Here is a 27,662-nt window from a genome sequence, read left to right as displayed (position 1 = left end):
TCCCTCATTATTTATATCCACTCCCCCTTCCTCCTTTTTCACCAACTAGAACTCTCCTTCTTCCATTTGATCTGTGAAGCAACTTAGTGAACTAATGGAGCACGGGTAGGGAATTGAATTTTTATCCATTTACTGTTTCATATCCTATTTTATACATAGTAATATTAACGCATATTTCTTTGATACAGTAACATCACCTATTTGAAGGATTTGGATTTGGCTCGCCGTGATTACACTGTGAAGGTTCGTGTACTCCGTTTATGGAAGCAACCCATGTATAACAATCCAGAGCAGTTTTACTCAATCGAAATGATCGTTGTTGATGAAGAGGTATATATTTCTCATATCAAGAAGAGGTTTTTGAAATAACAAACAAATTGAAATATTTTACATCTCAAACAAACTTATAACCTTTGCATCCAGTCAGTTTGTTAAAGTTTTGGTTATCTAATTACTTATCCGTTTAATTTAAAGTGTTATCCTTCTGCTTATGAACATCTCACTGTAACATGTCAAAATGAAGTTTCCTGTCTCTTTTGTCTGTAATCTCCGTAAAGTATTTATATTTTTTGTGCTTATTATCCTTATTATTTTTACTTTTCATGTTTTATTTGACAGGGAACCACCATGCAAGCCAATGTTCTCCGAAGATGGTTTCCGAGATTTGAACAACTTTTGAATGAATCAGGTATATTATTAAAACCTTTTAAAGTTGTTAAACTTATATTTAATGCAACAACTTGCCTGTTTAACTGTTTCATATTAACTTATTTACAGCTGCCTTAGTTATAATAAAATGTTATTTTTTACATCCACATATTGTAAAACTAAAAGGGGGTTATAGCTTAAGTATATTCAATAACTTATAACCGTTGAAATAAGCAACTGCCATGTATATTTGAACAATGTTTGGTTATGCATAAAGTTGCATGTTTAATTGTTACATAAAGAGTTATTCACAGCTGTGTTAGTTTTAAACAAACGTAGTTATGAAATTTTAGTTTTTGTATTTATGTGTATACATGGCAGATTATGGAGGTTGGTTGTTTATGTGTTTTTTTTTTAAATTATTTTTAGTCACATGTCATTAATTTAGGACTTCTAATATCATGTTACCCCTAGAAAGTTATGAGTAGTTCCAAATGTTAAAACGTCAACTTTTGACCATATTCTCATTTACAGCTGCCTTAGTTATGATAAAAAAAAATTTTTTACATCCACATATTGTAAAACTAAAAGGGGGTTATAGCTTAGGTATATTCAATAACTTATAACCGTTGAAATAAGCAACTGCCATGTATATTTTAACAATGTTTGGTTATGCATAAACTTGCATGTTTAATTGTTACATAAAGAGTTATTCACAGCTGTGTTAGTTTAAAATAAATGTAGTTATGAAATTTTAGTTTTTGTATTTATCTGTATACATGGCAGATTATGGAGGTTGGTTGTTTATGTATTTTTTTTAAATTATTTTTAGTCACATGTCATTAATTTAGGACTTGTAATATCATGTTACCCCTAGAAAGTTATGAGTAGTTCCAAATGTTAAAACGTCAACTTTTGACCATATTCTCATTTAAGTCCCTTACATGTTTCTATTTTATACATCATAAATTATTTGTATACTTCCATTTTCCGTATCCTTAAATTTATTTAAAAGAAATTATTTACATCCACATAGTGTAGAACTAAATGGTACTTATAAGTTAAGGTATATTCAATAACGTATATTCAATTGTATTATCATCTTATCCCTAATAAGTTATGAGTAGTTTCAAATGGAACAACCACAAGTTTTGACCACATTCTCATTGAAGTACCTTATATGCTTATATTATAAACATCATATAATATTTGTATACTTACATTTACCTTATCCTTAAATTTATTAAAAATAAATTGGTGACATCCACATAGTGTAGAACTAAAAGGTACCTATAACTTAGTTATATGCAATAACTTATAACCTGTATAAATAAGCAACTGCATAATATATTTGTACATTGTTTGGTGGTTTTAATTTTAAGTTAATAATACAACATTCAATTGTAACTTTAGTATTTTTAGTTTCTAAATATTTTTTAAATTTTAAGTTTTACATACCAACTTTTTTACATGTACCTTACATGTTCACTTTTTATTGTTTTTTAAATTCTTTTATGTTTATTTTTCAAATTTTCTAACAGATTGCTATTTCATTGTCAAACCCACTATTGGGTTAAATGAGTCCAAGTACAAGTATGTGGACAACAAAAACAAGCTGGGAATCTACTGTGATACCGATGTGTATCCATGTAAGGATTTCAATGGTCCCATCTATGGGTTCTCATTCACATCCTTTAAGGATATCATCGACAAAACTGTTCCAGAAAACAAATCTATAGGTGACTAAAAACCTCATACATGTTTTTTAGTTAAATTTTTAAATACTGTAATATGTTTTCACATTTAACCCGACTGTCATTTTCTAGATGTTATTGGTTTTGTTGCTGATGTTAAAGACCTTAAGAAGTTTAAGACAGCAAGGGGTAAAGACACCAAGAAACTCAATGTCATCATTCAAGATCTAGAGTATGTATTTTAATTCGTATTCAATCTATTGATTATAAATTCATAATTTATAATTTTTACCCATTTAGTTTAAGCCTGATTTTAGAATATTTTTTGTGAAGGATGGATTCAATATACCTGTCTTTGTGGGATTCTTATGCTGGTCGGATTTTAGAGCACTGGGAAAACAGAGAACAACATGGTGTTATTGTTGTCATTCTGCAGTTTGCTACACTGAAGTACTTTGGTCGTTTTGGTTATGTTAACAGCTGTTTCAATGTTTCAAAGCTTTTCATCAATTCTGATGTTGATGAAATGACTTCTTTTCGTAACAGGTTAATCATTTCAATTAATGAAAACCCAGAATTCATTTATTCAATTTTTTTCGGTAATTTATTATAATTACAGAAATATTAATGTAATCTAATTATTTGTAACAGGCTTATTACAAACTTTGCTGCTTCGTCATGTTCGAGTCAATCTTCTCGGCTTTCTGGAATTTTTTTATCATTGTATGATGAGTATGTTGTTAGATCTGAATTCAACAACACAGCTGAAGTAAATCTCAATCAGGTAAAGTACATGACTATGTTTTTATATTAACATTATTTCTGTCATTATAACTAAACTACTTATTTTATAGGCCAAGTCTGTTGTTGTTGTTGGTACTGTTCAAATGATATCCGAAGATTTGCCATGGTATTATTTTGCTTGTAAAGCTTGTAACAAGAAGGTTTTCCAAAAAGTTAATAATGATACACCTACGGTTGGTGTCTTGGTTGATGAAGAAGAGGTTTATGAGTGCAAAACGGCAACTTGCAAGGACACTGTGATTCAATATACTCAAAGGTGTAAAGAAATTTAAATTGTTAGAAAGTTATTGTTTCTCTTAGCTGTTTATATTTCATTCCTTACATTTTGACACTTTGTGATTTAGGCTTAAAATTCCATTGACTGTTCAAGATTCAAGTGGAACTGTGTCATTGACATTGTTTGACAGAGATGCTTGCCGAATTCTAAAAACAACTGCAGCTAACTTAATTGAGAAACACGTTGCTGTAAGTTTGCATTTATTAATTTTGCAAATTCTTATTTTTGTCCCATGTAATATGTCAATAATATTTTTGTATATATACTACAGGGTGGTGATAAGGGTCTGTATCCTGACGAGTTTGAAGCTCTTTTGGGGAAAAAATTTGCATTTAAGATTGATATAAGTGAGTTCAACATTGAAAACAACTTTTGGTTTTTTGGTGTTTCTAAATTGACTGATGATGAGGATATCATATTTGAGCTTGAGAAGAAAGCAAACAACATTGAGGTAATATTAAGATTCAGTACTTAATTACCGGTTCATTTACTATATAAACATATTTGACATACTCAATTTCTGAAAAACATTGTAGGTGGAAAAGTCTGCTTCTTTGAACAACAGGTTCACTGATATGGATTCAGAAGATACTGTTAACCTGAATGTATGCATTGTGTACTCTTTAAAATTACTCATTATTATACTTTATCTTCAATTATATGTTTATGAAGTATTTTAGTTGTTTGATATAAAAATTGTACTATACAAAAAATGCAGGATGATAACTCCACTGATGTTATTATGGGAGTCACTGTTGGTACCAAATCAAACGAAGACGTCAAATCGAAGGTATGTAAAATTAATTATATACTTTTAAATTTTTACAATATAATTTATATAATTAAGACCAATTTTCAGTGTTTTTTTTACACCAATTTTGTATATCATTTTTAGGTTGCTACTGAGTCCATGGATGATAATGTCATCACCCCTTTGGCCAAAAATTTGGATGACACTGCCATGGCAAGTAAGCCATTTGGTGAGCCTGCGATTTTTAAGAGGAAAACCAAAAACCTGCTTTCAAGAAAAACTTGGTTGAGAGTTATGATGTTGATGAAAATGGAGAAATGTCAACCACCAAACCAGTTAAACCTGGGAAACCAACTCTCCTAATTCCAAAAATTGAAAAATGAAGACTTTACAGTCTTTATGTTCTAAGTGTTGTTTTCCTATGTTATTTTAATGTGTTTTAACTTATGTTTATCGTTTAAGAACTACTTCAAAAGCTTTGGATCATTCCAGCTTTTATGTTTAAGAAGTTTAATTTCCTTTTGTTGTACTGAATGCTTCTTGACAATATTCCAAAGCAACTATTATGTTTTGGTTTTTAATGTATTAATGTTTTGTTACATTTCTCTTTTTATTTTTGACAACATTATATTTTATGTCATTGTAATGTAAATATAACTAGATAAGGTTGATCACTTTTTAAACTCTGCTCCTTTATCAACAACTTTTTTAAGAATATATATTATCATCTTCAGTTGATAGTAGTTACAGGAAACCCTCAAATCTTTTGTAAATATCGACATTCATATATAATACATGAGAAACACTAATTTTTATTCTAAACTTAACTTTGATCTTTATATTGCGATTGTACTACATAATTTATCAAAAAACATCATTTTTAAAAGTTTATACCCTTTAAACATTCAAATCCTTGAATGTCAAAGTATTCCACATCTTATTATGTAATTTTAAAACTCAACATGTGAAAATTTTAATTTTTCAAATACTTCTCTAAATATGGCTTATGTTTGAGTCTATGTAAAATATTTATTTCCTTACTTATACCATATATTATCCACAGATCAAAACGAGGGAATTTTTGAAGCAAAGGTTATGCGACAAAAAAGGAAATTACATATGGCAGTTAAAAAAACGAAACGTTGTGATTTTACTTCCACAGGGAAAGGTCATGTTTTCATTACCTTCTCCTATTTGTCATTAATATATGCCATTCAATATTAATTTTTGCCTGGTTATAAAACAATAATTTGAAACTAATGAAAGTTTTTTATATTTATTCAGACTTTCAAATGCGAAGTCCGCTTTCTAACATTACAAATGGTATGTATTTACTTTATTTACTTTTCACCTATTTGATTATAGCTGAAATAGCTGTATTCATTCTAGATTGTAAAGAAAGAATACTTATGCGAAAAGAAGAGATCGATAAAAGGAATTCCCACAAAAAATCTAAAGGTAATTTATCTGTTTACCATTAATTATTTATGAATAAGCTATATTTTAAAGTTAATTTTCATTACTCACATATTTTTTAATTTAAAAATTTCATTTTATGCAAATATTAACCGTACACTATTATTACAATACTAAATATTTGTTTTCATAAAGCAGGTTTGAAAAATGTCCCACTTACTTCTAACCAATCACCAACTAACAGAAGTGCCGATTATGGGAACGAAGTCGTCAATACTTATCAATCAATTCCAAACACACATACCACTGACACTGCTTCAAATATCTATTATACACCATTGCTATCAGATGTTACAAATGGTACATATTTATTTATAATCAATTCTTTAAAAACTACATATTTTCATTATGTTTTTGTCTTTGTTATCCACATTTTTTGTTTCACAGCTTCAATCCCCAATAATGATTATACTAGCCCGAAGTTTAATCGGCGCATCCGGAAACAATATCTGGATAGCAAAAAAAAAGTCATGAATTCTACATCACCAAACATTCCAATTTCAAGTACACAACCCTGTCTCACATTTTGTCAAAGTATGGTAGTCTCATTTTTCTAATTACAAAATACTAATTCAAATTATTATTAATAGTTGTCATATGTTTGGCAGGTACTTCTTCATCAAATATCCAATTCAGTTATAACAATTCACCAATTAATAGAAGTGTCCCTTATGTGAAGGAAGTTGTTATTCCTTATCAATCAAATCCAAATCAACATACCACTGTTCATTCTTCCAATATCTATTTTACACCTATGCTATCAGATATTACTAATGGTATATAAATTATTAATTTTCCTGTTTTGCATTTAATAAAAAAGTACATATTTCCATTTACTTTTTCTCTTTGTATACAACATTCTATCTTTCACAGCTTCAATCACCAATGATGATTATAGTAGCCCAAAGTTTTGTCGGAGCATCAGGAAACAATATCGTGATAGGCAAAAACAAGCAATTAAATCTCCATCAGTAAACTTTCAAAGGTCAAGTACACAAGCATCTATCAAATTACCACAAGGTATGTTACTTACTTATTTATATTTTCAAACTCTAAATTCAAATTCTTATCAGTAGTTAACATATATATATATATATATTCACAATTGTTAAATACGAATTCCTTTTTCAGGTACTTATACGTCAAATAAGAATATTCAATTATCTTCCTTGAACAATTATCGAGAAAAACTCCATTTTGCCAGAGAATTTATAACCAATATATTTTGTGGCATATCAAAAGGTAATATTCCATTTACAAAGCTTTTTAAATTTATTCTTTTCAATTTAACAATACTATGTTATAATTATATACTACTAAAATTAAACTTTACAATTAACAGATTACTTGGATCATGGTGATCAGAGTCATATATGTGAAACATGTCATGCAAAATTATGGAAAGATGAAGTCTTAAGAAGTTATCAAAGAAAGACTAAATCAAGTTTTTCTCTATGTTGTGGTTACAGCAAAGTCAAACTTCCCGATTTCAAGCCCCCGCCCTCTGATTATAAAAGTCTTTATACTTCTTCGGACTCAAAAAGCATTCATTTTTTGAAAAACATTCGTCGTTACAACTCAATGTTTTCTTTTACTTCCATGGGTGGAAAAGTAGATAACTCCATTAACAATGGTAAATCTCCGTATGTATTCAGACTTAGTGGTGAAAATTATCATAGTATTGGAAGTCTTATACCAACGAATGGATCCAAGCCTAAATTTTCTCAGTTATATATATATGATACTGAGAATGAGGTTGCAAACAGACAATTTGTTTTAGGGTATGTTTTTTATGTAATATTTCAAAATTTCATATTCCAAAAATATCTTTTTTTATCAATCCTTATTTACTTTATATTTTAATTTTTTTAATTAGGCAAAGCAAAAAAGACTCCACCTCAAGTACCGAAAATTTGGATTTTGAAATTATTACAGAATTGAAGGCAATGTTAGATTCACACAATCAGTTGGTTAAGTCTTACAGAATGGCGCGAGATTGTTTTCAAAGAAATCCTTGTGAGAATCTAAAGATACGCCTTATTGCAAAAAGGAATCAAGATGGTAGGACATATAACTTGCCAACTGCTTCTGAAGTTGCTGCTTTAATAGTTGGAGATATTGACACTTTGTTTGAACCTAGAGATATTATTGTGAAGAGTAAACAAGGTTATCTCGAGCGTATTAGTGAACTACATCCTTCTTATTTAGCTCTTCAATATCCCCTACTTTTTGTGTACGGTGATGATGGTTATAGAATTGATATCCTTCATCGTGATGTTTCTACTTCAACCAGCAGTGATGTTTCTACTTCAACCACCAGTAAAAGACATACGTGCACAATGAGAGAATACTTTTGCTATAGAATCCAAGACAGATTGAATACGTTTTCTTTGGTTCTTAATTCCAGAAGGCTTTTTCAACAATTTTTGGTTGATGCGTATACTATGATTGAAAGCGAAAGGCTCTTATACATACGTACTCAACAAAAGAAATTAAGATGCGAGACTTTTGAGAATTTATGTTCCGTTAAAGAACAAGGCAAAAGTGATGTCTCTAAAATCGGTCAGCGTGTTATATTACCTTCGTCTTTTACTGGTAGTGCACGGTACATGTTTCAAAATTATTTAGATGCCATGTCCCTTTGTAAATGGTATGGATATCCTGATTTTTTCATAACAATCACATGTAACCCAAAATGGCCTGAAGTGAAGAGGTTTCATAAGGACACGACTCTTAACCCGGAAGATAGGCCTGATATTTTATGTAGGTTATTTAAAATCAAGTTGGATTCCATCATTAAAGACTTAAGGGATAATGCAATTCTGGGAAAGCTTCAAGCAGGTATTTTAATTTTTTTTGTTTTTGTCTTCAAACGTTTCTACCTTTTTTCGACATTTATAATAAATAAACTATAAACTATGTTCTATATGCGTATTTAGTTAGTAAACGGTAGGAAACATTAAAAAGTAAATATAATACACAATTTAAAATTTGTTTTTTTCTATTTTTAGTTGTATATACGGTGGAGTTTCAAAAGCGCGGCTTGCCTCATGCTCATTTGTGCTTATTTATGCATGCCGACCACAAACTTCCAACCGTTGATTATATCGATCCATTCATTTCTGCCGAAATACCTGACAAAGACAAAGAACCAGAGTTATATTTTCTTGTAAGTGAGTTCATGATTCATGGTCCTTGTGGTGTTGAAAATATGAATTGTCCCTGCATGATTGACGGAAAGTGTTCAAAAAATTATCCCAAAAAATTCCGTGAATCTACATGCATAGATGGTGATGGTTTTCCCGTTTATAGAAGACGTAACAATGGTGTTTTTATTGAGAAGTCAGATGTCAAGTTAGATAACCGCAGTGTTGTGCCATACAACAAAATTCTGTTACAAAGATATCAAGCACACATCAATGTCGAGTGGTACAATCAGGCCGGATCAATAAAATATTTGTTTAAATATATAAACAAAGGTCATGATAGGGCATCAATTTGTTTTGTACCAAGTAAAGAAGCAAATGATCAAGAAAAGACGGTTGATGAAATCAAAGACTACTATAGTTGTAGATACATATCTGCTTGTGAAGCGTCTTGGCGGATTTTTTCTTATGATATACATTATAGGAATCCTTCTGTCATTAGGCTTCCTTTTCATCTTCCAGGACAACAACATGTTATCTATGAAGAATTTGAAGAAATAGAAGATGTGTTAGATAAACCGTCAGTGAATGCTTCAATGTTTTTACAGTGGTTTCTTTGTAATCAAAAATACCCAGGCGCACGTCAACTTACTTATGTCGAATTCCCAACAAAATTTGTCTGGAAGAGCAACAAACGTAAGTGGAAACCAAGGAAAAGAGGGTTTTCAATTGGCAGAATTCATTCGGTTTCTCCTTCAGTCGGTGAAGCTTATTATTTGAGGATTTTGTTGAACAAGGTGAAAGGTCCAAGAAATTTTGAGGATATTAGAACCGTAAATGATGTTGAGTATCCTACTTTTAGAGATGCATGTTATGCATATGGCCTTTTGGATGATGACAATGAATATGTTGAAGCAATTATAGAAGCCAGTTTCACCGGATCGGGTTATTATTTAAGAAGTTTGTTTTGTACAATGTTAATGTCCGAGAGTATGTCTAGACCTGAATTTGTGTGGGAAAAAACTTTCACTTACTTATCAGATGACATTCTCTACAAGCAACGTCGTATTTTAAAACATCCAGGTATTTTCCATTATAATAGATTTTATATAAATGTTTAAGTTAATGTAATATATAATTTAGACGTTAATTTCATTATTTGACAGGTTTAGTACTTAACGAAGATCAAATTAAGAACCTAACATTGTTTGAGATCCAAAAGTTTTTACTTCGAAATAATTCCACTCTTAAAAGGTATTCCAGTATGCCTTTTCCTAATCATCATTGTATATCTTCCGCAAACAATCTTTTACTTAGTGAAGAGTTGGCTTACGACAAGGAGATATTAGCTGAAGAGTTTCGTAACCTTTTCTCTTCATTAACTCATGAACAACGGGTTATATATGAAGAAATCATCACAGCGGTGGATAACAACAAAGGAGGGGTTTTTTTTGTTTATGGTTACGGTGGAACTGGAAAAACATATCTTTGGAAGACTTTATGTGCATCTATAAGATCTGAAGGGAAAATTGTTTTAAGTGTGGCTTCCAGTGGAATTGCATCTCTTTTGCTATCAGGAGGGAGGACTGCTCACTCCCGGTTCCACATTCCTATCAATTTAGATGAGGATTCTTTTTGTTTCATTAAGCCAGATAGCGATCTTGCACGTTTATTACAAGAAACATCACTTATTATTTGGGACGAAGCACCAATGGTACATAAACATGGATTTGAAGCTTTGGACAGATCGTTAAAAGACCTTTTTAGATCTGTATCTGCAGCATCATTAGAATTACCATTTGGTGGGAAAGTTACAGTTTTTGGAGGAGACTTCCGACAAATACTACCTGTGGTGCCAGGAGGAAGCAGACAACAAATTGTAAATGCTTCTTTAAGTTCTTCTTATATTTGGAGAACTTGCAAAGTCCTAAAATTGACCAAAAATTTGAGGTTGAGTACCTCAAATGATCCATCTGAAATACAAGAAACTACCAACTTTGCAAACTGGCTTTTGGATATAGGGGAAGGTAATGTTGGTGGTGTGAATGACGGCAATACAAATTTACAAATACCCGAAGATCTTCTCATCAAACATTCGTCTGATCCCATTTCAGAGTTAATCGAGTTTGTATATCCTTCTCTTATATATAATTTCAATGAACAAAATTACTTCCATCAAAGAGCCATTCTAGCTCCAACAAATGATGTTGTTCAAGAAATTAACGATCGTATGCTGTCACTTTTTCCGGGAGTTGAGAAGGAATATTTAAGCTCAGATAGTATCTGTCCAACAGAAATGGTTAATGAGAATTTAGATGATACATTATGCTCCCCGGATATTCTTAATGGAATTAAAGCTTCTGGTTTGCCGAATCATAGGTTAGTTTTCAAGGTAGGTGTTCCGGTCATGCTTCTTAGAAATATTGACCAAAAAAGTGGTTTGTGTAACGGAACAAGATTAAAGGTGGTCTCTTTGGGTAAACGTGTTATACAGATAGAGATTATCTCTGGAAGTCACATTGGAGATCGTCATTATATTCCTAGAATTACGTTGATACCTACAGACAAAAAACTTCACATTAAGTTACAAAGAAGACAATTTCCACTTGCGGTATCTTTTGCAATGACCATAAACAAAAGTCAAGGACAATCACTCTCTAGAGTTGGTTTGTTTTTGAAAAACCCAGTTTTCACACATGGTCAATTGTATGTTGCATTATCAAGAGTTACCCGACGAGATGGCCTCAAAATTGTTATTCTAGATAGTGATGGAAATCTTTCTGATACAACCTCAAATGTCGTATACAAAGAAGTTTTTAGAAATTTGTAATGTAAATTTAAAATATCATGTGTTCAGTAACAGTGAAGTGTACGTGTATGTCGCTTTATGTTTAGTTTAAGTCAGACACGTTAGTATATTGTATGAATATTATTATCCTTATTTTCATTTATTGCCATTGTTTAAAATGTAATATAATGATAACTTTAGTAGTATATATAAAAATTCAGATGTAATTTAAATTTAAAGTAACATTTTATTTATATCATATGTATTAACATTGTATAAGTTGTGTTTTTTTATATATAACTTATTTAGTCATATATACGTATTTATTTATTAAATTATAATTGTGTTATATCAAAATAATTACTTTTCATCTATTTAATTTTAAAGACCTCTTATACATTTATATTTTAAATTTCTTACATATGGTAATAATAATTTAGATAATCAAAGTATAGAAGGATGCGAACGATAATTAATCATACGTAAAGAAATAGAGGAAACAACAAAAATACCATTACATTGATATCTCTATAATAGAGAATTTGTGAAGACGTTAAAGTAAACCTGTATATTTAGAGGCTCATATCCATCCACTATATTTTTTGTTGTGAGTGTGTAGGAAACAGAAATAAATAATAAAATTAGTGTTTGTGAGTTAGATAAAGATATACATATAGAGATGGACGTGATAGGTTTTTTAAAACTTAAGATAATTTAGAGAAAAATAAATTTTTTGATTAAATTATATAAATGAACATGAAGGCATCAATGTCAATGCTCTTAGATGTTATTTTGATTGTTAAGATATAAAACATGATATTGAATAATAGGTTATTAATTGTATTTTTTAAACCCGTGCGTCACACGTCAACTGTGTATTACCATTAAACGTAAGACATAATATCAAAATTAGTCAAGTTATTCTACCCAAAAATAACAACCAACCATGCATGTACCTGACTACCTGTTAACCTTGATTTACATAAAAGCCCAACCCAAAATAAACTAAAAGCTGTCTAATTTAGCCCCAAGTTTTTCTAGACCAACTAGGACTCTAAAGCCCAACAAAAGAAAGTAGCATATATATTGTTTATAAAAACCACCACAACCACAAGCAGACTTCCGAGTCATGCACGCAATTTCTTCTTCTTAACACCACGCTTATCCACAACCTTTGTCAATGTCAAGACCTTGCTTGAGTTGTTGAACTCAAAAAACAGTTCTGCTCCAATTTTGATGTTCCAAGCCTTCAAGTAATTCGACCATCCAACAAATGCATACCGGAACCCTTTGCGGTGTTTTTCCTATCTGGTCATGATGTTCTTGACTTCACCTGTCAGGTTTTGAACACTGACTTCTTTGAGATGAACAGGAGATAAGTCCAACACAGATGACATTTTTGCTGGTAGTCGCTGAAAAGCACAACATATTACAGTCATCATTAAATATAGCCTTTGGATAAAAAGTTGAACAAAGAAACACAAAAAAATCTATAAAATCTTACAATTCTGTGTTCCGCAAATCTTGTGAAGTTCAAAACCGGTGATTGTGGGTTAACTTTTTGAAGTGTCTTCTTGCGCTTCGTCTGAACATAATTGAATTAAGTAGAACATATTCTAGATATATATTATAGAGATTATATATTATCACGAAACAAACACGAGTGTTCAAAACCGGATATCCGAATTTTTCGGATAGTCAATATCACTATCCGAATCCGTATCCGAAATTTCGGATATCCGAAGTTCGGATATCCGATTTCCTAAACACACACAAATAAAAATGAGACAAATAAAAGTACTACTTCGTTCTTAGGATGTTTACAACTTCCTCCACTAATTTTGAACACCCCTACACGACACTCTATTATCACTAAAAACAATTTTATCACGAAAGGAACCTGAGACTATATTATCATGCAAAACAATACTATCAGCTATATTATTATGAAACACATAATTCCTAAGTTATCATCAAACCAAAATGAGCAAATGACTATATTATCATGAAGCGAATTACACCTATATTATCACGAAACCAATTGAACAAATGACTATATTATCATGAAACAAATAAAGCATGTATTATCACCAAAAAGAAATGAACAAACCACTATTTTATCAATTAAGAAATAACGCCTATATTATAACCAAACAAATAGCGACTATATTATTAGCAAACAATTTAAACCCAAACCCATTTATTGCAGAAACCATATTGAACGAAAGCCACTACATAATTAAGATATATGAACTATGTAAACAATAAAAAATGTCAAAAAAAGTTACAATTTGTTGTTGTACCAGGTTTGTGGATTTCAAGACTGGAGAACCCGTCATTGGCGCTTCATCAACCTTTTTAATCCTGCTTCGAAGATTTCGTTTTGTCTGTACCAAAAGTAACACAAATAATTAATAACTTTTATAAAAATTTGTTACTATAAAATATAAACCGTAAATGTCAAAAAATTTACAATTTGGTTTTCTACCAGGTCTGTGGATTTCAAGACCGGAGAACCAGTGCTTGCTGCTGCATCAACCCTTTTAATTCTGCTCCGAAGATTTCGTTGTGTCTGTATCAAAAGTAACACAAATAAGTAACAACTTTTAAATAAACATGTTACTATGAAATATATAACGATAAATGACTTGAGCGGTATTCATTTTTGGTTTTAAATACCTGAGTTTCATATACCTTGGACTTGCCTTTAACCTTCACAATAAAAACAATAAATATGAATATGTAAAAGTTAAATAATAATTCAAATAAATAAAGAATGTTTTGGATTTTCATTCTTTCTTACCAAAACATGATTATGTAAAAGTTTAATAATAATTCAAATAAATAAATTCATTAATGTTAAACATATAAAACACTTTTGGAGTTATCTTTGTCTAATAAAGCATGAATACGTAAAAGTTAAATAATAATTCAAATAAATATATTAAAAATTGTTAAACATATAAAACACTTTCAAAATGAACAAGCTGAATACTTACATCTTTTTTATTTCCTTCCAGATCATCTTCACACACATCAGCCGGCAACTTTTGTTCAACTATCATATCATCATCCGCAGTAGACTAGAAAATTTAAAAAACCTCAGACAAAAATCAGTATAATTATTAACAGTTTTAATTAATATGTTTCGATATATACTTTTAAAACAACCAGTCAACCTTTTTTAGAAAAACTTCTGTTCCGGTGTCAGGATCGAATACGGAAACATCAAAGCTTACTAAATCCAGGCTGGTAAAAACCAAGAAATAATCGTTGTCTATAGGGACCTCTTCAACCACCTTACGCCATCCATCCTTGAAATAACCATCGTCCGAGCCTCCTTCCAGTCTTACGTTCCAAAATCTTTCTCCAAAATAAACCTTCGCCATTCCACCTTTGAAATTGTTGCCGTAAAAGTCATGATAAAATTTATCTGGCATTACCTATAAAAGAAATTGAACAAATTATTACTATACAATTTCAAAAAATTAAAAATTTGTTGAAAATGAGTACTGAACTAATATGAATTCACTTACACACATTCCAAGTTCTGATTCAATTTGTGCTGTAATATACGAGTTCTGACATACCAAATCTTTAAAACACAAAACTTCAAACTTCAACTTCCCAACTGTTGTGATCAGTACCCCATCTTTGTATTTCAATTGATGTTCTTTAACTAACAACATCCACCCATCTGTAAACACCGGCCCATCATTTTTTTTTCTAATACGCATCTTTCTCAGTTTTTCACCATCTCTTATTTCAACAGTTTTATAATATGGTATTTTTTCGCCCCACAGATTTTTTGCAAAATCACTTGGTATCTCCAAATAAAGCAAAAACAAACATGTCAAATTATAACCTCAAATATTCATATAACAGGGCAACGAAATTAAAAAAAATTACCATTAAGATAGGCTCTTCTTTATCAAGAAATGCTAGGAATGAATGAGCGTTTTTTGTTGAATCCATATCTGCACAGAATGAAATAGATACTTACAATTAGGAAGGTAAATACACTAGCATATGCAGAACTTGAATATAAAATAGAACACTGAAATAATAAGGAATTTTTACAAGGATTTTTATAGCATTCATATAAAAAACATACGAAATCCGGTGGGTATCTAATGAATGCAATAACAGTTAAAGTGAGTGAGTACCTTCAACTATGAACATCAAAACGACATGGAAACCACTTTAAGAAGAGCCTCTTACATTAGCAAACTTTCACCAGCAACATTTTAACCCAAAAAAGTCTATCATTTTTACTCAAACCGTATAAGATTTTTGACCGAAAACAGTGTAAAAACACTCATATACAGTTTGTGCAATCTAATTCACAATGATCACTCGTAAGAATTTTCAATTACCACACTAAAGCATAACTTAAAGGTTTGAAAGAACATATATCAAAATCTCCGTTTTATGGTTTGAAGTAAAGAAAATCAACAACGACCTTGAAGATTCATATAACAGTTCATAGAAACATCACGATGAAAATTTAGCATAAAAACATCACCATTATCAATCATAGCCCTAAAAACCATCATTATCACCAGAAATCTTATATCAAATACCAAAAAGTGTCAAAATTATAAATAACCAGGGCATTAATCAAGCACAAACAATCAAAATATCTGTTTTAGGGTTTAAAATGAAAATCAACTAGCACTAACAAAACATTTAGGGTTTGATCAGTATCAACGTTTTAGGGTTTAATGAAAAACGAAACATAATGTAAACATTACTTAGATAGAAAAACAAGTCAAGAAAAAAAATGAAACACAAACGATTGAACTTCTGGTCATCGTTATTTTGTTTTCCGACACTTAGATTCTCATTATTTAACATTATTAAACAAATAAAACTACGAAATCTGTGAAAAAGCAAGAAATAAGTTCAAAATTTTTTTACCGAATGCTGTGATTTCTGATAACTGTTAGTGTATAACCTTTTCGTGAGTGAAATCGTGAAATCGCGTCTGTGGATGTTGAAGAAGATGCGGAATTCAGAGATTATAGGGTTTGTCTGGATGTTGAAGATACGAAACGCAGAGAGAAGTGAGAGTGTGGGAGTGTTGAAGAACCCTAGGGGGAAGCGAGTGGAGTGTTGAAGAACCCTAGGGGGAAGCGAGTAGTAGTCTGGTGTGTTTTTAATTTTTGTGACTGTTGGTAGTGTTGAAGTGTTTGGATCTGTTTCAACTTTGGATCATCCAAAAAAATAAAACCCACCCACATATAATGTGATCCTTTTTTTATGTTTCTCCCACCAAAAAAAAAACAAGTGTTATAATTTATAATAAAGACATCATATAAAAAATTTCTTTTGCAAATATATAATATTTGGTTTTTTTACTTTTACTTTCCAAATAATATGGCTAGAGTTTCACTAAACCCTATGTTGGGAACTTGAAGTCCAACTTCCCAAAATAGGGTTGAGTAAAGCTTTAGCCATATGGTTTGAAAAGTAAAAGTTAAAAAGTTTTAGTGTGATGAGAGTGTACGGTTAAAGAGAAGAAAAATACAATAAACTATATTTTTTGTTGTGAGTGTGTAGGAAAGAGAAATAAATAATAAAATTAGTGTTTGTGAGTTAGATAAAGATATAGATATAGAGATGGACGTGATAGGTTATTTAAAACTAAAGATAATTTAGAGAAAAATAAATTTTATATTAAATTATATAAATGAAGATGAAGGCACCAATGTCAATGCTCTTAAATGTTATTTTGATTGTTAAGATATAAAAGATCATATTGAATAATAGGTTATTAATTGTATTTTTTAAACCCGTGTGTCACACGGAATATAGGCTAGTTTATTTAATATACAATATGGATTGCCAAATGTATGTGAAACCTGGTTGTGATCTACTCGAGACTAGCTCGTTAAATATTCAAAAATTGTCGACTACACCAATGTGCGGATCCCCACTAGTTCACTAAAAAATACGTTTATTAACTTAAAATTAACTATGAAATTTTTAATCAAGTTTTACAAATTCTCTCTCATCCACTCACATAAAAGTTAGGGTGAAGGGGGCACCCACTAATGAGGTGAGGAGAAACTTTTTTTAACCGAATTATAAGTTGCCATGTCATTCCCCTCTATAATTTCGCTCTTTTCCAAAAATGTACGGGGTGCACCCCTCTTAGGGGAATTGATTTTTTATTCAAAAAAAAAAAAAAATAATTGATTGGTTGTTACAAGCTATGGGCCCACCATCTCCTCTCTTTCTTGTGCGGTGACTTCTCCCCCAACCCCCTCCCCGATTTCCCTCCCCTATTTGATGGCGGCACCCTTACCGCTCGGCAACAATGGTCCCTGAAGGGAGTCACCGAGGGTGCCCCGCTCCCCCTTATAAGACTACCCGTAGTGAGACGGTTTTTTTATAAAAAAAAATTCAAAAAGAAAAAATAAACTCTCAAAAACGCCCCCCCCCCCCCCATTACGGTAGCCGTTGTTCGGCGTTTTTTTTTTTAAATCAAGGTGGCGTTTTATATAAAACGCTGAAATTGCATAGAGGGGCGAGATATGACCGTTACCAACGGTCATTTTGTTTAATATTTTTTTTTAATTCAAAAATTTACCCACTATATAAATAATACCCACTTCTTCCTATTTAAAAAAAAAAAAAAACTCACACTTTCTCTCCTACTTCTTCTATATTTTATACAAATATGCATCCATTCCGACCCCCCTTTGGTGTCCCCGCAAGACCCATGAACCCGAACACAACCAAACCGCAACACCCGTATAACCTTCAAAACATGGACCCGAGCATGTTAACGTACGCGGCTTACTTGAGTGGCGCCACTCCGTTCGTGCCTCCCACCTTCGGCTATGGTCAAGCCGGCGGGTCGCAACCTTCACAACAAGCCGAACCCGATGTCGTGCCGGAGACGCAACCCGAACTGGTGCCGAACAAATCGAAACGCGGCAGAAGGTCGCATAAGAAGAAGGAGAAGGACGAAGTTTTTTCAGTTTTTTTATTTTCAGTTTTTTTTTTGTTTTTGTTTTTAATTTCAAGTAGTGTAACTTTTTTTTTTAAATTAATGAAGTTGTTTATGTTTTAAATTAAAAAAACGGACTGCCACGTGTCGCAAAACGCCTCATGGTGGGCATTATTTCCACTACGCCACTTTTGCAATAATGCCCCATGCTGACTGGACTGCCACGTGTCGGAAAAAGCCTCATGGTGGGGGCATTATTTGACTTAACCGCTACACATGGTCTAAGGCATGGATAGTTAGTAAAGTAGAGGGATAAAAACACGCATTATCGCGCAACCGTCATGATTAATAGCAAATAGAGTGTAGTAAGCCTACAAAATATTTCAATTGATTGTATGTATGATATTGGAAATCAAAAGTTACAATCAATTATACTTACATAACACACATAATAACATAAAGCCTAAATAAAAAAAATTAATCTACCTGTTCTACTTCCTGTCCGCCCTCATATAACGCATTAATTTTAGATTGCAGCTCCAATTGCCTGTGACGAAGATCTGCGACCAATCCTGTTAGTAAGATTCGATAGCCTTTCGATTACCTTTTGATCATAAGCGATAACGCTATTAGTAATTTTTGTAGTCGTGCTAGAAGTTTAGCCGGATTTCCCATTGTCATGTCCAAGACTATAAAGAAAGTAAAAAAGAGTATTTTAAAAGCAAAACGAATATAATTTTTTTATTCCATCATAAATGGCTCAGAAGTTAGCATAGGTGAATTGAACTTGAAATGTTTCCAATAGACTTATACAAAACTCTTCCGTAGCTGCAACGAAGTGCCATGCTAGGAAAGACATTGCGCATTATACCTTCATTTCATTTTGCCATGAGGCTCATAAAAAAGGTTTTTATGAATGAAAGACATTCATCCTGCCATGAGGCTCATAAAAGGTTTTCATTTTGCCATGAGGCTCATAAAAAGGTTTTTATTGTGGTTGCGAATGAAAGACATTCGTCATGCCATAACAATGACGACCAGACATCTTTCGTCGTCATTTCCTTCAAACCCCTTACAACAAACAAACACGTGCCAACAACAAAGTCTGCATATAAAGACGTGGACATGCGAGGATGATATGACAAAATTTGAAGAAGCAGGAAAGTTAAACACATGTCAATAATACGTGTAGGCAGGGCCAATAGCCTACACAAATAAACCTCTTAAACAAACACAAAGGCATATTGTACACCATACCAGAGCCAAATAAAGCATTAATGCTAAGAGTATAACAATATGATGCATATTCATGTTCATAATTGATATCATATACAACTATAAACGTAGGCTGAGATGTAAGGAGGTGTGGTTGCTTTTAAAAAGCCATCTAAGCCGCCAACCTTAAACTATTATCAACATGATTTAGGTATACCGACCCAAACGATCAGCAAATATTCATTACCTAACTTCATAAACACGTCAAGTAGAACTAATGCTACGAATACATTAATGATGATGTCACTAAAGCTTGTACAAATATCACAACCCCATTAACAAAAGAAAATCAAGCTGACTAAGTAACATACTACTCTCACGTACCCACCGGGTGATGTTGAAATACTGGGGTGTGACATGTTGATATTGTAATTTGTTGCAGCCGCATCGCGTGGGTTCCGTCTAGCTTTATTAAAGGAATAATGTATTCTAATAATCACAACTATTAGATGTTTGCCGACAACGATTCCAACTTAAAAAGTAACCAGTGGTGGTATTAAAGAAATTAAGGGATAAAAGAAATTAAGGTTATGGTATTAAAGATCTATTGGTTTACAATATGTGAAAAGTTAGGGTCACTACTGGTTATTTTTAAAATTGAAACCATTGCCGACCAACGGCTAATAGTTAGGATTATAAAAATTCATTATTTATTTATTAAAAGTATAACTTATCTAATTAGATTAGGAGTGAGAAAACCAAATAATTCAAAAACACTAAATATTTTTAAAACAACACCATTTTGGTAAATATTTTATTACATGACACTTTTAAGGGAAAAAAAACTCATTAAAACTTGCTATATTCAAATTTTCAAGTAAACGGGTGTATAGAAAAACTTTAGGCGGGGAAAATTTGAATAATTAATCTTATAATAATAAAAAAATATAAGCTGCATTCTCATTGGTCCATCGCCTTTCACGCGGATTGGAATCTAAAATCCTGAATCCAACCCATTTGACGATGGCTATATATAACAAATCTCCATGACTTCCTTCACCATCATCCAAACCCAAAACAAATTCATCACTACTTTCTCTTTTAGATCCTTTTAGAGATGGAGTCAACCGGAAAGGTGAAGAAGGGAGCCGCAGGAAGGAAAGCCGGCGGTCCAAGGAAGAAGGCGGTGACCCGTTCAGTCAAAGCCGGTCTTCAGTTCCCGGTCGGTAGAATCGGCCGGTTTTTGAAGAAAGGTCGTTATGCTCAACGTGTTGGATCCGGTGCACCCGTCTACCTTGCTGCTGTCCTAGAGTATCTAGCAGCCGAAGTAAGCATTCATTTTTATTATCAGATCTAATCTAGCTAATTAAAGTTGAAATATATTTATATTCCAGATCTGTTGTTTATATTGTTTTCTTGTTTGCAGGTGTTGGAGTTGGCTGGGAATGCGGCAAGGGACAACAAGAAGAACAGAATAATCCCGAGACATGTGTTGTTAGCCATTAGGAATGATGAGGAGCTTGGAAAGCTTTTGGCTGGAGTTACGATCGCTCATGGTGGTGTTTTGCCTAACATTAACCCGATTCTTTTGCCCAAGAAGACTGCTGCTAAAGAACCTAAGTCTCCATCGAAGGCTACTAAATCTCCCAAGAAAGCGAAATAGTTTAGTTAGATATGTTGTTTTAGTTTAATTCATATGGTCAGATGAATGAAACCACTTGTTTCGTTTTTATTTTTTTGGTGTTTATTGTGTTAAATTTATTTTTGTGAATTTCTAAGCTAAAAACAAAATAGCCAACTAAACAAACAAACTACACAAAAACATAAATCTATTTTCCATCAAAACGGTATACATACCACATAATGAGAACCAGTCAAATATCAAATAGTTGTACCCTGCCCACTTGAAGATACTGATGGATTTTCTTAAAGTTACGTTTTGTGTTCAGCAATTTTTACAGTGAAATTGAAGGTTTGTTGGCTAATTTTTAGTGTTTGGTAACAACATTTACCTTCAGATTTAGTCAAATTGAGATTTTAATAGTTTTTATGTATTTGTAATTTTATTGCAAGATCAAAGGTGATGACAAAATTCACCTTTTGCAACATTTGGCTCGCAAGATTAAGAAACTAGAATTCTATGGATGTAAATAATGATTTTTTGCTGACAAAAACTAAGGGGGTGTTTTGCCTAGCTTTTTTAATAAAGCTTATAGCTTTTTTTAGCTTTTTTTACAAAATAAGCTTAATTTGGTGTTTGGTTTAGCTTTTTAAGGTTATGCTTATTAGCTTATATAAGCTAATTTGAATAAGCTTATTTGATGATGGTTTTTTAGCTTATTTGAAGAAGCCTTCTTTGTGTAAGGGCAAATGATATAAATAAGCTATAAGCTAATCCAAACACTTAGAAAAAGCTTATCAAATGATAGAAAATAAGCTATAAGCTATTTTAAAATATAAGCCTAAGCCAAAAAATAAAAACTAGGCCAAACACCCCTAACTTGTATGTCAGTTGGAATGCTAGTATGTGAGATATTTTTTTGATATTGTAATTTAAGGAAATTTTAATTAAAAAAAGTGTTGATAAAAATTGTGTAACTTTTATACATGTTAAACTGGTGGGAGTGAGGAGTGTAATACTTTGGGATGATCTATCACGTAGTTGGCCACGTCAAAGACAACCAACTAGGGGTGAGAAAAACCGAAAATCAAATTAACCAACGGTTTAGTGTTTTGTTTTCTTTTTGTAGTTTTGAAAAGCGATTTTTTTCCGGTTTGGGTTATGCTTTTGTTTATAATCAAACCGGACCAAATAGTTACAACAGGTCCCACTCTGCATTTTTTTTTCAGTTTAACCCAAGATGATAGCCCCGTTACAATATCCTCTCATCTCATCCACTCATATGTATCTCGCATGTAGATGCTCGCCCCCAATTGTTGATCTCCTCTTGCTTTCCTTCACACTGGTCGCCACACCCCAACCCTCCTCTACACGGCTCACAAATACAAACAATTTTTTGAAATAGAGATTTACAAATGGTTATAGTAAAGTTCAAATATAAAAAATTGCAACTCTGTTTAAATAATATTTTCTATAACTAAAATGGATGTGAATTTATTTTCAAGAGAAAAAATTACATCCGTTTGTTGAGTTAATATTTTCTCCGTGTTTTGCACAAATTGTAAATTTGATTCTCACTTTTTAAAATGGGTTATTGGATTTTATCTCCCTCAACTATCGGCCTTTGGCCGTTGCCACCCCCAACTAACACTTTGACACCCGACACCTCCAAGTCTCCAACTTCACTTTTAGTTTGTGCTGGCACCATGTTGTTAACCAAACACTAACTTAGTTAATTTTTTATCCTACGTGGCACTCAATTTCCTATGTGGCAAGATGAGGTGGGTCCCTTATACAATATAATGACCAAATGTAGGTCAAGTTGCCAGACACGTAGTACAAAGCCTCCATCTCTCTATCTCTGTTTCTCTCTACCTCTCTCTCCTCTACCTCCGGCCACCACCCTCTAACCCATAACCACCATTGAATTACCCTCAAAATAGATACCGTGAACCACAAACAACTTGGTTTCAACAACAACACCTGATTACCCAAATAGAAACATTGTCGCCACCGCCTCTTTATGGCCGACCACCATCGCTGCCACAACACTACCATCTAATCCTCCGGCGACTGCTACCTTCACCATCTCTCTCTCTCTCTCACACTGCCGACGCTCAAGAAAATCATCGTTTTTGCCCCTCTCCTCCGCCTCTGAAATCAAAGAACAGATCTAGGATGGATGTGTTCGAAGATTTTCCGAAGTTCCTAAATTCCGATGAGTCTCCGGTTGAAAACAGAAGAGCTACAGAGAAGAATTTTTTTCGTAACAGAATGGGTAAAAGTCTAAGCGATGTTTCTAGTTCGATGTTTATACCTGAAGACTCAAGAACCAGTTGATACGAGCTGGTCAGAGCATAGCTTCAGATGACCCGGCAAGAAACCTGCAAGATCACAAGAGACAGTCACACCGTTAGCCTCGTCACAGGGGGGGGGGGTCTCTCTATGACCAAGCTCGGGCGTGAGAATAAGTATTTGTGAGGAGGAAATAAGTCAGTGAGAGAGAGGAGAGATTAGGGGAAGAGAGTAGCGATTACCCATTGCTGGAAGCCTTGGCGGGGTATTTATAGCTTTTGGGTGTGCTGATGTGGCAAGTTAGTTAGAGTCGGACCAGTCGCTATCATGACGGTTATGGAGGTGGGACCCAGTTAGTTATGTCGCACCATCGTAGTGTCCGGCCCGTTTTGTGGTGCAAGGTCCGGTCTGATCTTAGTATGCCGTGATTCGGCTCTGTTTGTGGCGATGATTCGGTCCGGTTAGGGACGTATCCTCATCAACTCCCCCTAGTTCGTAGCGTTTCTTAGATAACAGCTTCGAACTATGACGACGCAATTTTGGCGGTCTAAAGTTTCTGATTTGCTGTTTCGTAGAAATATTTTGAATTTCAAATTTCTAGGCGGTGACCTTAGTTGGGTAACCGACAGTCGTTTTTACGTTTCCCGCCTGATGTGACGGTTGGTGGGCGTCAGCTGTCATGACGTGTCGTCGTCTGATTGGCGGTTTGAAGTCGGTTCCATTATCCCTATATAAAGGGGGAAAACTAATCCGATTTTACTTTTCACTTTTCATTTTTCACTCTTTATCTTCGTCACCCTTTCCATTCCTTCTTTTCTGAGAACAAGCGGTCTGCAAAACAGGTTAGCTTCTTCCTTACATGGCGTCGAAAAACAACCTGTCCGGTTGCTTTAACACTCTGACTAAAAGTGGTTTAACTTGGTATATTGAAAGATATGCAATCCCTGCATCTCTGCACCCTGTTCTCCCCGAAAAGGACACGCCTATTTTTCCGTTTCCTCCGGGGAAAATAGGGGTTTACACACGTTTGTTCGATTATTGTAACTACCGTCTTCCTCTGACGAAGTTCTTGATCGGGGTCCTTACGTTCCACGAGGTTCACATTTCTCAAATGAACCCCTTTGGCCTTGCCAAGGTGTGTCATTTTGAGCTGGCTTGTCGTGGTTTGGGATTCGACCCGGACTTGGATGTGTTCCGGGCTTTTTACAAATTGAATCGGTCCGGTAATTGGTACACCTTCGAGGTTAGAGATAAGGACTCCTGCTGCTATACATGGATTACCACTAGCATAAAGGACTGGAAAGAACGATTTTTCTACGTTGATGACCGATGCGTTCCGGAGTTTATGGTCTGTAGAAACAAGAAAATGAAACTCCCGTCTTCTCTTCCTAAGGACTTTGAATTTAATAAAGTCTTGTACGCAACCTTGATTAAGGAAGCAGGTCGCATACAAAGTTATCCGGAACACATTCTTGTTATGGGACGGATCAACACGATTTGGTCCGAGCTGGCGTGGTATCCTACCCTTAGGTGGAATGGAGAGGGTTAGTCATGCTTCTTACTTTTGTCATGATGCTCGCCGTATCACTTGCATAATCATTTTACTTTCTGCTTTTATATATATATATATATATATATATATATATATATTTTTATATTATACCAGACTTCGGATGCTACTTGCTTATTTTTTTTTGTAGTTATGGGTTTGAGAGAGGCGTTGAGATTGAAGTCCTTCGACTCCAAGGAGCTTGAGATCCAAGCCACGAGGACACCGAAAGGTGACCCTCCGTATCTAAACGTGGTGAACGAGAATCTTTATCAGATCCGAGAACCGGAGGTTCCGAATGATCAAGGAGGTTTAGCCGGTCAAGGGGGTTCAGGCCCAAATCCTTCGGTACAAACGGCGAACGTTGCTCCGGCTCAGATTGTGATAGCGACCGTCAGTGGTGAGGGTAAAGGTAAAGGGACTGGTTCGATCGGGTCGAAGGGGTCCGGTTCCAAGTTTGTGATCGAAGATGAGGGTGTTCACTTATCTGTGGGAGATGAAGAGGAACGTGCTGAAAATTTGAAGGAGGGTGGTGATGATGGTGATGAGGAAGAGGAGAACGAGGATGGAGAGCCTCAAAATTCTTTGAAAAGGAAAAGGGCTTCGTCTAAGTCTGGTCCGAAACCTAGACAGAAGAAAACGAAGAAGGATTTTAAGACTATTACTTTAGATGATGATGATGACCAAGTTACTGGATTCTCTGCTGCTGGAGGCGTGTTAGAAAACTTAGATGCTCATCTTCATGGGGGTCGTACCCATAGGGACCATCCAAAAAACATTCCGTCGAGCCCATTGTCTTTCGGAGGGGGAGTCATCAAGGTTGTTGCTGATGTTCGTACCTCCGATCCTAAGAAGATCGAGCCTTCTCCTTCGGGTAAGTTCACCACGGGGGTTGCTTCTAATGTGTCAAGGCCGAGTCCCAAGCCTGTTGATGGTGGGGACAGTGCCTCTTCGTCCCCTTTATGGTTTAACACTGAAGCTGTTTTCTTATCACGGGAGTTAGGTTTGGGCGGCATTGAGGATATGGATTCAACTCGGGCATTGGAGAAGTATGTTCCGGAGTGGTCGTTGACGAACAAGGACCGGATAGTGGATGCTTTGTCAGCGAAAATGGCGTTATTCCATTTTGGGACTCCGGCTGAGCACTCTCATTATCGAAAGATGAGTGGCCCGGAGCTTGGAAATGCCCTTATGGTAAACCAAGCCCAGTCTAACTCATTGGTGGTAGAGTCGTATAAACGTTGGATTGAGTCGGAATCAACTTGTAACAAACTCCGGCGCGAGATTGCCAATTTGGAAAAGGAAGATAATGTTCGCTCGAAAACAAAACAAGAACTTAGCTCCCTTCGGTCTCAAATTGATCGTTTAAAAGAGCAAAACTTAGAAGCCAAGGAGGTTAACAAATCGTCCCAAGCCTCGGCTGCGGCCGCTTATGAGGCTCGAGATAAAGCTCTTCAAGATTTGGAAACTTTTAAGTCAAAATTTGCTGACTTGGAGAAGAAGTTATCTGGTGTAGAGAAAAAACATGCGGCCGAGCTGAAGGAGATGCAGACATCTCACGATCAACTTTTGGCTGATTATCACCGCCTGGTTGATAGTATGTTCACAATCTTTTTTTTTTTTGCTCCCCTTTTTCGATCCATTGAATCTTGTTTCCTTGTAGCTAAAGATGAAGTGGAGAGAGCTCGTGACAGGGAGGTCGAGTCGCATAAAGCAACGATCGATGAGGCAAAAGGGATGTTGATCCGGTGTGAGCGTGATATGATCGAATCGTATGCCCAATTGTCAGAGCTTAAACTTACCAAGCAATGGTTCTTAACGGACGGGGTCGCGTGGGTTGTTAAACTGGTGCATCAAAGCCCGGAACTGGAGAAAGTTGTTGCGGATTAGGTGAACAGTGTCAACGCAGTCGGAGCGAACGAAGGTATTAAGCACGGCTTTGAAGCCGCGAAGGGACCTGCTCGATCTTTCGAGGAAGTTCCAGGGTATGATGGGGATGCTCAAGACAAGTTAGATGCTGCGGTAAAAGCTTTTGAGAATTTCAACATCTCTGTTCTTGGGAAGATTGCTGATCTTGTGGACGAGCCCTTGTCCGTCATCAAGCAGCAGAGCGAACTTCCCATAATGAAAGAAGACTTGGAAGTTTGAAGTTTCGATCTTTCTTATCATATAGCTTTTGGCTTTTGTTTGCTACTATAACCATACATTTTTAAACATATACTTTTCTTTGTCATATAACTGCTACAACTTTTGCTTGAACTGTTCGACTGTCATGTTTTGTACGGAATCAGATCTTGCCATTAGTTATTCATTCCTGGCTACTTGGTTTTTTAGTTTGCGTCCAAACTTAAACTGTTCGACCAGGTTTTTAGTTGATTGATTGTAATCGGGCCGTTTTAGGTACGGACCGCTTTGCTCGATAGATTTTTTATTTCTTAAA

At 34.1% G+C, this 27,662-nt stretch overlaps 4 protein-coding genes across 4 annotated transcripts; 3 read left to right on the top strand and 1 right to left on the bottom strand.

Moving 5' to 3' along the window:
- Positions 1-70: 70 nt before the first annotated feature.
- LOC110870242 (replication protein A 70 kDa DNA-binding subunit B) lies at positions 71-4,724 on the top strand. Its single transcript, XM_035976057.1, has 13 exons — positions 71-105; positions 189-330; positions 619-688; positions 2,190-2,387; positions 2,475-2,574; positions 2,676-2,888; positions 2,994-3,126; positions 3,197-3,402; positions 3,491-3,611; positions 3,695-3,874; positions 3,960-4,028; positions 4,142-4,213; positions 4,319-4,724. The coding sequence occupies exons 1-13, from the start codon at positions 95-97 to the stop codon at positions 4,535-4,537; spliced, it is 1,734 nt and encodes a 577-aa protein (XP_035831950.1). The 5' UTR covers positions 71-94; the 3' UTR covers positions 4,538-4,724.
- Positions 4,725-6,404: 1,680 nt separating this feature from the next.
- Positions 6,405-11,626, top strand: LOC110870233. Its single transcript, XM_022119430.2, has 7 exons — positions 6,405-6,426; positions 6,524-6,670; positions 6,782-6,892; positions 6,993-7,431; positions 7,527-8,491; positions 8,662-9,879; positions 9,963-11,626. Exons 1-7 carry the CDS (start codon positions 6,405-6,407, stop codon positions 11,624-11,626), a joined length of 4,566 nt encoding a protein of 1,521 aa, XP_021975122.2.
- An 856-nt stretch (positions 11,627-12,482) lies between these two features.
- LOC110870222 lies at positions 12,483-19,217 on the bottom strand. The gene is made up of 11 exons (XM_035976056.1): positions 19,147-19,217; positions 16,047-16,126; positions 15,494-15,561; positions 15,121-15,411; positions 14,764-15,027; positions 14,584-14,667; positions 14,264-14,296; positions 14,073-14,156; positions 13,888-13,971; positions 13,089-13,169; positions 12,483-12,996 (listed from the first exon to the last, which is right to left on the bottom strand). Exons 1-11 carry the CDS (start codon positions 19,215-19,217, stop codon positions 12,889-12,891), a joined length of 1,248 nt encoding a protein of 415 aa, XP_035831949.1. The 3' UTR covers positions 12,483-12,888.
- A 1,594-nt stretch (positions 19,218-20,811) lies between these two features.
- LOC110873155 (histone H2A) lies at positions 20,812-21,491 on the top strand. Its single transcript, XM_022122084.2, has 2 exons — positions 20,812-21,084; positions 21,184-21,491. Exons 1-2 carry the CDS (start codon positions 20,875-20,877, stop codon positions 21,418-21,420), a joined length of 447 nt encoding a protein of 148 aa, XP_021977776.1. The 5' UTR covers positions 20,812-20,874; the 3' UTR covers positions 21,421-21,491.
- Positions 21,492-27,662: the final 6,171 nt, after the last annotated feature.

Source organism: Helianthus annuus, chromosome 8 (genome assembly GCF_002127325.2).
Source record: "Helianthus annuus cultivar XRQ/B chromosome 8, HanXRQr2.0-SUNRISE, whole genome shotgun sequence".
Classification (NCBI taxonomy): domain Eukaryota; kingdom Viridiplantae; phylum Streptophyta; class Magnoliopsida; order Asterales; family Asteraceae; genus Helianthus; species Helianthus annuus.
This window is presented reverse-complemented; position numbering and strand designations above follow the sequence as displayed.

Bases quoted from the DNA above. Each gene is read 5' to 3' on its own strand.
- LOC110870233 (XM_022119430.2), top strand. From the start codon at position 6,405: ATGCTATCAGATATTACTAATG. The intron at 6,671-6,781 runs GTATGTTACTTA...TTCCTTTTTCAG, and splicing joins ATCTATCAAATTACCACAAG to GTACTTATACGTCAAATAAG. The intron at 9,880-9,962 runs GTATTTTCCATT...ATTATTTGACAG, and splicing joins TCGTATTTTAAAACATCCAG to GTTTAGTACTTAACGAAGAT.
- LOC110870222 (XM_035976056.1), bottom strand. From the start codon at position 19,217: ATGGGAAATCCGGCTAAACTTCTAGCACGACTACAAAAATTACTAATA. The intron at 15,028-15,120 runs GTAAGTGAATTC...TTTCTTTTATAG, and splicing joins AATCAGAACTTGGAATGTGT to GTAATGCCAGATAAATTTTA. The intron at 13,972-14,072 runs GTAGAAAACCAA...CTTTTGGTACAG, and splicing joins TCTTGAAATCCACAGACCTG to ACAAAACGAAATCTTCGAAG.
- LOC110873155 (XM_022122084.2), top strand. From the start codon at position 20,875: ATGGAGTCAACCGGAAAGGTGAAGAAGGGAGCCGCAGGAAGGAAAGCC. The intron at 21,085-21,183 runs GTAAGCATTCAT...TCTTGTTTGCAG, and splicing joins TAGAGTATCTAGCAGCCGAA to GTGTTGGAGTTGGCTGGGAA.
- LOC110870242 (XM_035976057.1), top strand. The intron at 331-618 runs GTATATATTTCT...TTTATTTGACAG, and splicing joins TGATCGTTGTTGATGAAGAG to GGAACCACCATGCAAGCCAA. The intron at 2,889-2,993 runs GTTAATCATTTC...TATTTGTAACAG, and splicing joins ATGACTTCTTTTCGTAACAG to GCTTATTACAAACTTTGCTG.